General features: G+C 44.0%; 1 protein-coding gene across 1 annotated transcript in view; it reads left to right on the plus strand.

The window, feature by feature from the left end:
• EFHC2 (EF-hand domain containing 2) overlaps window positions 1-12,159 on the plus strand; it is a 195,873-nt gene that overhangs the window by 87,426 nt on the left and 96,288 nt on the right. The window contains exons 4-7 of the mRNA XM_040632735.1: window positions 4,570-4,793; window positions 7,670-7,921; window positions 11,078-11,191; window positions 11,604-11,742. Of these exons, the coding sequence (XP_040488669.1) occupies window positions 4,570-4,793; window positions 7,670-7,921; window positions 11,078-11,191; window positions 11,604-11,742 (729 nt within the window). The remainder of the gene's footprint in view (window positions 1-4,569; window positions 4,794-7,669; window positions 7,922-11,077; window positions 11,192-11,603; window positions 11,743-12,159) is intronic.

Consider the following 12,159-nt stretch of genomic DNA (forward strand, 5'->3'; position numbering starts at 1 on the left):
CTAAATCTGGCAACCCCAGAGGGTGGACCTTGGGGAAGGGATGGTCATTGAATAGAGCAGAGGAGAATTTAAGAGTGGAGGTAGGTCAGTGGGCTGTGAAGACAGGTGTTTGGTGCGTAGTGGCTACTCAATATAATATTTGCTGAAGAAAGGGGAGGAGGGAGGAAAGAAAAAAGGAGAGGAAAAGTGATAGACAATGTCCATAACACAATGCAGGCCTCAGAAATGGTACCGGGTACTTTGAGGGATCAGAAGAGGAAATGCCAGTATCCACTAGAGAAGAAGACATTTGAGTGGTAGCTCGAAAGTTCCTCCAGATCAGGATGGAAGATGGAGGCATAAGAGCCAGAAGGAACAGCATAAGATATAGGGATAAGAAAGTGGTAAGGTGTGGAGTTGGGAGGTATTTGGGAACGAATCCTAGGGTGTGTAAAGGAAAATGAGGCAAGAAAGCAGTGATGCAAGAGGACATTAGAGCACCTAACATGCTGGCATTTGGGGCTCATCTGGTGGCTGGGTTGGGGGGGTGGCGCATAGGACTATTCTTTCTTATTACGATGAGGGATGTGGAATTGTAAATTTTGAATTCTTTTGCTACAAGACAGGTGTCAGGCTATCTATATAGAAAAAGTTGTTCTTATGAAACCCAAACTCCGAAGAGGACCTTTTGGAAAAATACAAATGGAATAGTCATTTTAGCGAAGGAATCATTGTAAACAACAAGAGGAGGAAAAGATACTCTATTGCGTCTGATCCCAGTGAAGGGTCTTCATGTTTTTAGGGTACAAACTTAGTAGACACAGTGACAAGTGGCAAGTCCAGCTGAATATTCATTCACCTAAGAAATACGTGTCCCTGGGCTCACATGGATCCTAGGCCTGCAGCATTACTAAAATGAACTAAACACACGGAAAATTAAGATAGAGGTAAGAGGTTGGAGTCTTAATTCTGGAAGGTGAATTTCTAAAAACCAAATTTAGGGGTATGAGCAAAGATCTAAAGCAAGTCCCAACTGAGTGAAATGAAAATGCATTAAACATAAATGGATATATCATCATTTTGATCTAAACCACAGGGAAATGGTAGAAAGTTAAAGCTTGCCGAGTATAAGCAGATAGCAGGGCCTTTAAAAAGAAAGAGAGATTTAAAATAGGAAGACCAGGAGGAGCTTAAAAGCAGGTACCCAGTGCCTGGACGCCTGCCCAAATCGTCTTTATGGGGCAGTCAAGAAGGCAAATGTTTAAAGATTTAAAGGGTAGATATGGTACTTCTGTTCTTGTTTTTCCATTTTATAGCATCATTTCTATTTATATACTTGGTGATCTCAGGTTCTCTTCAGTGTGTGCCAAAGACATGCCATCCTGCCCATTTCTTCGATGTTCCAGAACAAATTCTTGCTGGTGGAATTTCTGCCATTTACCACGGAGGACTGTAAACACAAATATCAATAAATAGAAATTTCTAACCCCCAAAGGACACGGTTGAGAGATGCCACGAATCCATCATTGAAAGCTCTCAGGGGCAACTGTCCATTTCACATAGCCCACAGTAGGTGAACGCGGTATTGTGACTCTGGACTTCTTGTTATTAAAAATTGTCTTGCTTAGTTAGGCCTGCCTTCTCTTTTCAACCCATGAACGGTGACGGTTCTTCTTTGTTAACTCAAAGAGCTTCTCTGGCCTCTTCGCAGAACCATCTCTTAAGAGAACTGTGGGAGCATGGACAAGGAAGTGTGTGAGGGTCTGGGATATGCAGGCCTCTAGCGGTGGTGGGGGTGCAGGGAAGGCCATGGTGTTGGCACCGGTGGGGGGGGGGTGTTGCTGCAGCGGGCAAGTGGGCCCTCTCCAGAAAATGGCCTTTAGAGGCCAGAGAGGCTATTCTCTTGGAAGAGCAGCTCCATTTTTCTCTTTCTCTTTCTCATGGTGGCTGGCAGCTCTTCTCCCCATTTCTGTCCCTTTTTGCCTATACACTCCCTCCTTTCCTTCCCTTAAGTAATCCGTGGCTATAGTTCAGTGAGATATAGTTCAGTGCAAGCTGTGGAAAGTGCTGGTATTTATTTATTTTCTTAAGCGTTTATTTTTAAGTAACCTTTGCACCCAACGTGGGTCTCAAACTCATGACCCCGGGATCAAGAGGCACGTGAGCCCGCCGGACGCCCCAGAAAGCATTGCTGTTTATTTAGAGTTTCAAAACCCAGGTCCGAGATCTTCTGCCATTTGTTAAGAGTGTGACCTTAAGCACATCCCTTAACCACTCTGAACCTTGCTTTTCTCGTCCATAAACTGAATATTTATATTTCGTGCATTATCTGCCTCATGGGATTAGTGAAGATTAAATGAGAAAATGTATATGAAAGCATATCCTAGGGCTCTGATGATGATTCTGATTATTTGAAAGCTCTGTAGGTGGGCTGCTTCTTTCCACCCAGAAAAATAGAGGATTCTTATTCAAAGTCTTCCTGCACAGAAATCAGCACCAACTTGCTTATTTGAATTTTTATAATGAAGTACAAATGCAAGATAGATGGAATTTCTGAACAAGCTCCTGGCTGTTGAATAAATTTTATATATCTCAAAAACTGTCACAATAAAAGTATTTTTAAAGAGATATATAATGGTTTCTGAAAATACCTGAAATGCCCATGCTTTTATAGACGTTTAAGTATGCAATTTGTTCTAAATGTCTTATCTTGAATGATTAAATAATTTGCATACTGTTTTCAGTGGCATGAATTAAAGGCTAATTGAAGTATAATTTTTTGCAGTAAAATTATATCATCTTTTATGTAGTACATTTAAAAATATTCCAGGCCAGTTCTAATTTTATAGTTTTATTATTTTAATTTAATGTACCAAGTAATTAAAAATTGCTACAAAGAAAAGAAGATGAAAATGATTTTAGTTCATTTCCCCTGAACAGAGTGAAAAGATGATGAGGAAAAAAATGGAACGGAGCTCAACACAGTTCCTGGCACATAAAGCTATTCATTAAATGTTCCCTAATGAATAGGAATGAATCATTTCTAAGGATTTCTAGACTTCAGGAAAAGGTGCCATTCTCGGTGCTATAGAAAATAGGAGCAAGATGGCTTGATATCTTTATACTAAAATGCTTCCATACAGAGGTCACACAAGCCCCTTTGACTTGAACCATGAGACCCTCAGTTTGCTCTGCTTATCCTTTCTCTTTTTTCCTTTACTCTTGGCGTAGATTCTCAGGCCAGAGTCAGTCGCAGGGGTCAAGAGAACATTCTCTGGGTATCTTGCATTTGGGTAGATCTTGCAAAGCAGAGGCACAGCCTGCTCTTTGTTCTGGACTCTCTCTTCAGGGACATTTATATAGCAAACAGCTTTCGAAGACAAAGTGCAGGTCTGCTCATAGCCTTGGAAGATAGAGGTGGTGTCTCCTAGAGCAAAGGGAGGACATGCTTACTGTCCGGTCTAATAAAGGCTTATTGTCCATTTTAAGGTTTGGGTTCCCTAAGCTCAGGGTTCCTCTCCTGTAACGTAACCCACCACGTGGGAAGGAGTGACGTGGACCTTGTTGCGTCATCCCGTGGGAATCGAGGCTCAGGAAACTGGTATAAAACAGGCTGAGGTTCTGGCTGCTGTTATTGCAGTGAGTTCCAGTTCCTCTCTTACCAAGGCAATTTGTGTCTTCCAGCAACATCCATGAAACTGTGGCAGGCTACCTGGTTAGTTTGCAAGTAGGATAAAATCTTACACCCTAAACAATTCTTGACAACAGGTTTCAGCAGTGTTCGGGTACGTTGGCCGGTACGGTGCGGTGTAGCTGGCACACTCATCTAAAAAGCGGACCCTTTTACCGCCCGTGGCTACGCACCATTTTGGGTGTACCTGGGGGCCCTGGGTCTGTATCCTCAAGAGCGGAAGTGAAGGGACATCACGGGGTTAGCAGTAAAAGATGGACTGAGATGCAGAACCTTTGGCCCAGCACGCTGTCTAAAACAATGAAGCCTCCGCTAACCATCACTTTGTAGGGGTGGCTGGGTGGGGGGAGAAGAGCTCGATGGAGCAAGGAAGATGCCAGGAAGCTTCAGAGCAGCACGAGTCACTCATGCTTAGAGAAGCTGGAAATCATGGTGTTGGCCTCTACCATACTGAAGCTTATTCACTAATTTTTTTTTTTCCGAGCCAAGAGGATGCATTTTTGTGAGCACTTTGCTGAGGTCTTAGTGCCTTGTTTAATGTGCTCACGTTGAGTGCTTGTTCTGGAAAGAGACATGATGGCAGTGTCTGGCCCATCAGGTCACTCTGTTTGTGCCCCTCTTCCTTCCCTAGTCTTTATGGTTTACGAAAGCACTTCCCTAGTAGCACTCAGGCAACTTTAATAACATGCAAGGCCGGCCGGTCAGTACCCGTGGACCTCAGAAGTCTCAGCTCCCTCAGGTACCCGCAGAGTTTGAACATATTGCTGCTGCTTCCAAAAGCCAGCCCTTTGCCCACGTCCCTGTTGTGGGACGGCATTCAGGGCTGTTATGGAGATGTGCCGTGACCTCGTCCTCCTTAGCCACCCGATGAAACCGTTGTGTTTGATTCCACCCCTTAGGGACCTTTATCCGACGTCATCGGATTTCGCTCCCGCCTCCTGATGAAGATCAGTTTTATACTGTGCATCATTTCAATATTAACATAGACATCGTCTTCTATGGCCGGACATTCAAGATTTATGACTGTGATACGTTCACAAAAAACTTTTTGAAGAAAATCGGAGTCAAAGTAAACCCCCCGGGACAGTGTCCAGAAGATCCTTACATGAAGATGCGGAGAGAGGTAAGGAGTTGAGACGTCCGTGAGTTCGTGTCTTCCGAATGAGAATCCGTAAAGGAGAGTCAGTAAAGGGTATCTGCACTCCTGATGCAGATGTGAAAGACGTTTCGGGGTCATAGTCCTGTTCTCCTTTAGGCTGGAGGGAACTCTTGGTGTTGACCTCAGGGCAGAAAAGCCTCACTTACTGTCCCCCGCCCCCTCTTCTCTCCATGAGGAGTCTCCCTTCCAGACAGTAGGAGTCTTCAGTGAGCCGCCCACACGGGACAAGTTCTAAGAGCCCACAGTTGGCTTTGTGGTCACCAACAGTGCAAGAGTTAGGTCCACTCTTCCCCGGCCTGTCTTTCCCCATTTTGGTTGCCTAACTCTGGGAAAATGTTTGCTTCTGTACTACCGATTTATTGCACCACGCCTTGGGTATACCTTTTTCCTTCTTCCCCAGGACTCCCAGCTCTAGCAATGGTGGCATCAGATGTAGAAGGTTCTAGAGGAGTGGGGAGGGCCATGATGCTGATGTACCCCATTGTAAAGAGATGTTTGTCTTCCAAGTCTGACCCCAGTTAGTATAGGGAGGCAGGAACCAGTGTTAGTAGTAGTATTGTTGTCTTTTTAAAGTTGTCTTTTTTTGTTCTTTTTAATGATCCCTTGGCCCAAATTTTTTGTTTTTTACTGAAGAATCTGAACACGCAGAAGGGGAAAGTGTCAGGTGGAAGGTCATATACCTAGCCAGTCTTCTTATTGGGACTTCAACTCCAGTCTTTTGCTGCCTACCCAGAATTTCGTTCTTGTCATTTTCTTTTTTGATTGAAGTGTGATTAAACCGAGTAAAATACACAGGAAGGAAGCGTGCCGTTGGATGAGTCTTAACAAATACACACGCCCATGTGATCCACGCCCAGATCGAGATACAGAACGTGTCCATCCTCCCGGGAAACTTCCCTCTTGACTTTTTCCGCCGATCAGTCTCTCTTCCACCCAGGGAGAGATAACCGCTGTTCTCATTTCTATCCCTATAGATCAGTTTAGTCTCATTCCTATTGTTTCTAAAACTTGGAATTAATTTCCTTGCAGAAAGACAATGCGAAATTTAGAATAAAATCCTCCTTTGATTTTGCTTTGCTCTCTTCAAAGCTGCGTGTAGGGTCATTCATCTGTTCCCACCTCCTGGCCCCAGCAGAGTTATCCTTCAGTGTCGTAGGCACGCAGCCCTTCTGAGAAATCTGTATTGTTCTTGGAATATTTAAGGTGAAATTCCTCGGGAATTATCCCTGCGTATATTGGCGTACGGGCAGATTTACAGTTCGGGTTTGTTTTCATTTTTTCCAAATGCCCTAGATGACAGAGCCTAGATAAACATAAAGTCTATACAAGGAGAAGAGAGAACCTACAAGAATGGATCCATATGAATGACCACCTTTTGCATGGGGCTGCACTCATTTGCTAACAGTTGGTATTATACGAGAGCGATTATGGATGATGACGCATTATATTAAATACAGAGAGCGCTGTGCCATTTCATAGCTTTAGGAAGTAAAAAAAATCCTTTGTGCCAGGAATCGAGAATAAATGCCACGAAACAGCCAAGAAATGTTTTAACTAATTTCCTTTCAGGTTGGGAAAATCATTTTCGCATTTATTCCCTCAGGGAGAAAGCTCTTCAATAAATATAGCAATCTGTGGAAAATTAGGAGTTTAATAAGAGGCTTTTATATTGACTTTAATGCATTTACTTCTCCAGTGTTTGCTGCCTTCAAATATAAAGTTAAAATTAAACAATTTAACTTAAACTGAAAAGAGCCCCAATGGTATATAATCAATAATGCATTTCTTAAAGGCCTTATAATGCCAAAGAAACATTTTTCAGTTAATGAAAGCAGAGGTTCCGTAATTTCATTTCAATATCCAGAATACAGAAGAAGGATAAGACCCTCTGGAGGGCGATGACGTCTCCCCCAGTCTTGGAGTAAGTCTGCCCCTAGACTGTCCCGGACAGATAGAAAATTTTGGGAGTTGACAAATACGATCACATAACCCGACATGAGACTACTTCTCCGCTGCCAGTGAGCACTTACTTATGTAAGGATCCTGTTTGGCCACATCAGATGGAATGGGGGCAGTTTTGCTCCAAGACAGGGCTGTGAGAGCATGCAAAAAGAGCCCCACCAGGAAGCCCCGTAGAAGGAGGGGTGCCTGGGCTGGGGGACAGAACCCACACAGAAGTTCTGTGCAGCCTGGGAAGTTCTCCATTTGCTCTGCTCTTTTTTCCATGCCCTTCCAGATCCTTGGTATGTAAAGCTTTGCAGTAAAATAAAACTATGGCTATGTTCCTTCCCTTTTACTTTTACAAAAATCTATGTATGAATAAGAAGGATATACAGATATGAAAAGACAAACAGGTTTTTTGGGGGGTTGAGATAGAATCATCATAGGCTCAGACGTATAAATCTTAAGCGTACAGATGAACAAGTTTTGGAAAAGGTATGCAGTTTAGTAAGTGACACAAAAATCAAGATGTGGACTATTTCCATCACCCCAGAAAGTGCCCTTCTTCCCCTTTCCGGTCAATCCCCTACCCAGAGAGGCAATTACCGTTCTAATTTCTGTCACCAGCAATTTTCAGTCTTGGAGAAAAGCCAGTTTTCAAAGACATCACGGAAGTGTATTTTAGATACTGTTCGATCTTAAAAGCATCCTACTAGTTAATTGTCTCTATTTTTAAGGTGACAACTGTAGGTGTATATGCACGTATGTCATTAGTCCGTTGACATTTAAAAAAATCTCCCAGAATAGTCAAGGGGCAGGGTATCTTCCCGTTCTCTGCTTGCTTGCCTCCCAGAAGTGATGAGCACAACTGCTCTGCTTGCCTTTGTTTCCGTTTTCAGACGCTAGACTGCAGAGAGCCCTTACGTCCCTATGAGTCCTTCGACACCCTGAAACAGTTCCTTGAGTACGACAGGAAGGTTTTACGTTTTTTCTGCCTGTGGGACGACTCAGCCTCGGTGTTCGGGGACCGTCGGGAACTCATTCTGCATTACTTTCTGTCTGATGATACCATTGAAGTCAAAGAAGTGATACCGCACAACTCTGGCCGGGACGCTATGTCATTGTTCCTCCAGCGGAGAAAGCTCCCCAAGGTGAGCAGTGGACACAGAACCCCGGTCCGCGTTTGCCTGGGCGCTCAAAGACTCTCGTCGCTCACTGTCTGGAATGTCAGGACTGGGTATCACTTACCATGTATTAGGACATGTGTTTAGAAAACCTCCGTTTTGTGCGCTCTTGTAAGATGCATCTGTGAAAGTACCATAGAGGATATGACAAATTGAGGTAGGAACATTCTGGGTTTAATTAAGGCAAGTCAAGGAAGAAAGCCAAATGCAAGAGAAAGTGCCTATTCATCATGGAGTTCATAATCAGTGTTCTGAACGTAAAGGACTCTCTAGTTAGAATTGCTCGTGGGACGCCTGGGTGGTGCAGTTGGTTGAGCGTCTGGCTCTTGGTTTTGGCTCAGGTCGTGATCTCGGGGTCCTCCGCTCAGTGCAGAGTCTGCTTAAGATTCTGTCTCCCTCTATCCCTTGCCAATAAATAAGTCAATCTTAAAAATTGAAAAAAAAAATTGCTCATGCTCTTGGGTAGGGCACTGGCCTCTGGCCTCTGGCCTCTGGCCTCTGTAGCCTCCTGAGGAAATTGCATGGTTTTGGTCTGCGTTGGGAATGTACGAACACACACACATGCACACACCCCCCCCATAAGCATGTGCACGGGAGTGACTCTTAGAAGAGTAACCACCAGTCACCAACTAGCCACTGGCTCGCGTCAATGACAGCTTTTACATTTTGTTTACTATTAAAAGAGAGTTGTGAGGCTGATTTCTACAGGTTTATGGCCATTTGAGAGCTAATGTAACTTGGCAGAAACAGAGACAGTAGAAGGGTTAGAATTATGGGTCTGCCCCTTAAAAGCTGTGTGGCCTTCAGCAAGTCACTTAACTTCTCTGAGTGTATTTCCCTATCTCTAAAATGCTGTTAACAAGGCCTCCCTCTGGAAATAACTTTAAAAGCTAAATGGGATAAAATAGTAAAAAAAAAAAAAAAAAACCCACTAAGAATCTACAAACACTATAGACACATAAAAACATGGAGTCCTTTTCATAGCTCTGTGATATGTTTCATTTGTTATTTGAATAAAATATTTTTTAAAAAATATTTTTAAAATTTATTAGAGAAAGAGCACACATGCGTGCATGAGTGGGGGGAGGGGGCAGAGGGAGAGGGAGAGGGAGAAGCAGACTCCCCGCTGAGCAGGGAGCCTGATGTGGGACTCCATCCCAGGATCCTGGGGTCATGACCTGAGCTGAAGGCAGACCCTTCGCTGACTGAGCCACCCAGGCGTCCCTGGATAAAATGTTTTTTAACGTTCTTCTGACTGTGACTGAGGAGGTTACCGTAGCGCTCAGTTCTGAAACAAACAACCGATGGTTATTCAGTCCTCATGGGAGTCTCTCCCAGATTCTCTGAGCCCACCACCAGAAATCCTGCTGTGTTGCTCGGGCTGGGGGCAGGAGGCAGGATTTGTCCCAGAGGGGGCTCTGGGGTATGCACAGCAGGCAGCCAGGAGGTACCTGGGAAGCCTGTTTTTAGAATGGCTTTGACCGATAACGCTAATTATAAAATAATAATGATGCCCCTGACATTCGCGGTGTGTCTTGACGTCAGTTGCTTCATTTATTCATTCATTCAGCAAATATTTATCAAGTGTCAACTGTGTACCAGCTCTGGGGTTACAGTGAGAAAGAAAATGGATTAAGTCCCGCTTCGCGGAACTTACAGTCTCATGGGGGAGAGAGAAAATAGCAGTAGGTGTTCCCTTGACACTCAAACATCCTTTGAGAAAGCAAGGACTCAGTACTATTATTGCAGTTAGATGACAAAACTGAAGTTCTCAGAAGGTAAATACCTGGCTCAAGTCCTGTAGCTAGTAAGCAGCGAAGAGCGCATTTGCTCCACGTGTACCATTTTTTTCTCTGTCACGTGGCTTACTTACACCCCACACCTCATAAATTCACACATTTGAACTTGCATTGTATGTCACACGTATCAGGGATGATTCAGATTTCTCATCTCTATGTGATAAACTGATCACTAGCAATTTACATAGGTTAGTTAAGAGATTTCCCGCAGCTCATGCAGCTGCTGGGACCACCCCCGGTGCGCGGAACTGAGCAGTATCCCAGGTTGCTCCGGGCCACGGTTTCTGGTAGAGGCTGACTGCACTCTGTTGTTCTTGCTGCCTTGCCATGCCACCTCTCTCTCTCGGCCAGCTAACGCTTTCTGAGCTCAGGACTCGGCAGGATGCTAAGCTGAGTAAAGAAGGCAAGGCATGGTTTCTTCCTCGGGGTGGTTCGTAGTTTAGTGAAGAGAAAAGATGTCCACTGATGAGGCATTTAGAGAACCACAAGAGGTGCTTTAGCTGTGTGGTAGGTGCCACGGAGGTGTGGACTGGGGACAGGCCAGGAGGTTGGGAAGGGTCAGGGGAAGGATGGGCCTTCATCAGGGCCTTGAAGGGTGGGTGTGGAAGTATAGGGAGAGGTAGATGGATATGGAGTATGATGGCAGAGAAAAACTGTATTCGGGGGAGGATAACTAAATTTACCTCTACCCTTCTAGGTTCTTGGCTGAGACCATGTCACGCACCCCATCCCCCCACCCCGCCCCCGGTAATAAAAGACAGATTAACAGGAGAAAAACCAACAAATGTTTAATTACCTGCATACCTCCTGTATACGCAGGAGAGACTCAGGAAAACAGAATAACTCCCTGAAATGGCCCAAGCCACCACCTTAAATACCATCTCCAGCTAAAGATGGAACAAGTAGCCAGGGGAGGGTGGGAAGGAGGCCAGTTATAGGGGGTCACCAAGAAAAGCACAGTAAACAAGAGGAAGGTTGTTATGAAGATTTAAGTTGTCGTCTTTTCCATTAATCAGAGGTTTTAGAGATTTTGAGTCTTTTTTCTTTTCCTGGTACACAGAGGGGGACACTCTTACAAATGGAGATTTCCTTTATAGATGTAAATGTTTTGTTTTTTTACAGAAGGGTAACTTGTACTCAGCATCTCCGCGTTTCTTAAAAATAACCAGCTCAAAATAATCAGTACACCCAAGGGGCATATTGTGGGATGGTGTGTTTGCTCCCCTTCGTGTATAATGCATATTTCCCACGTGAGCCCCTCACCATGACCGGCTTTGTGCTTATTAAGCTATCTACCACACCTTGTTTGGATTTTGTCTTCCAGTATGGTCCACCTGGAGTCTATCAGCCGGGCCAGATAACAGATCGAACCGTTCTTAATGTGTACGGTGGCTTTGGAGAGAACCGAGTGGTTGGCTACCTGTTGGATAAATACATGGTGAGGAACCTCACGTTTCAGCGCTATTTCTAGTGTGACTTTCCTGGAACCTGAGATGTGCAGTGAGTCACAGATGCTCTTGTGAGATTGACTGTGAACGAAGTGAACGAATATATAAATGCACGCATTGCACTGCTGTCTGTCAACACGAAACATGCTTAAGCGCGTATATAAATACATGCGTTGCATCGCTGTTTGCAAGCACTGCATTACTAAAAGACTTTCCAAATGTTAACATCGACTGCTTGTCTTGGTTTGGTTTAAAAAATTCTGTTATAAATGTTATAATTGAGGGGTGTTTTGTTTTTGTGTGGTGGTTTTTTTTTTGGCAATTTTTTTTTCTTTCGGGAAGGGATGCCTGGGTCTATGGAGGGTCTGTGGTGCCAGCACTTTGTTTCTTTGTTTTTATTAGCTAGGAAAAGTAGATCAAGAGTTTTACAAAGATAGTGACCTGTTCATAGGAGCCACCATCAACGTGTGGGGAAGGAAAGTGCTTCTTTGTGACTGTGATGAATTTACGAAGAGCTATTATAAGATGAAATATGGAATTGGTAAGTGATACATATGTCCATTAGAAAATAACATTTAAAATGTACGAATCTTTGTTCCCCACTTAAGATTTTACTTTTGGGTTTGAAAGGCTAAGCTCATAATAGCGACCGTTTCTTGAGCATTTGCCCTCCGGCGGGCATTTGTTGGCTTCCTTATTCCTAACAACGATTCTAGGCTCATTATCTCCATTTTAGAGGTGAAGAAACTGAGGCTTAAAAGGGGCTAACTCGTCGAAGGTTATGCAATGAGTAAAGGGTGAGCTGAGATTTGAACTTGCCCGTCTGATGCCACAGTCTTCGGTTTTCCTTTATAGCCAGCCCCTGCCTTATTGCAATATGGGGTCAGTGTTTTCTGATCAAGCAACTGAAATGGGAATCTGAATGCTTTTCTTTGCACTGAATTCTTTCTTACTACAG

This window comes from Ursus maritimus (assembly GCF_017311325.1).
Source record: "Ursus maritimus isolate PB19 chromosome X unlocalized genomic scaffold, ASM1731132v1 scaffold_X1, whole genome shotgun sequence".
NCBI lineage: Eukaryota > Metazoa > Chordata > Mammalia > Carnivora > Ursidae > Ursus > Ursus maritimus.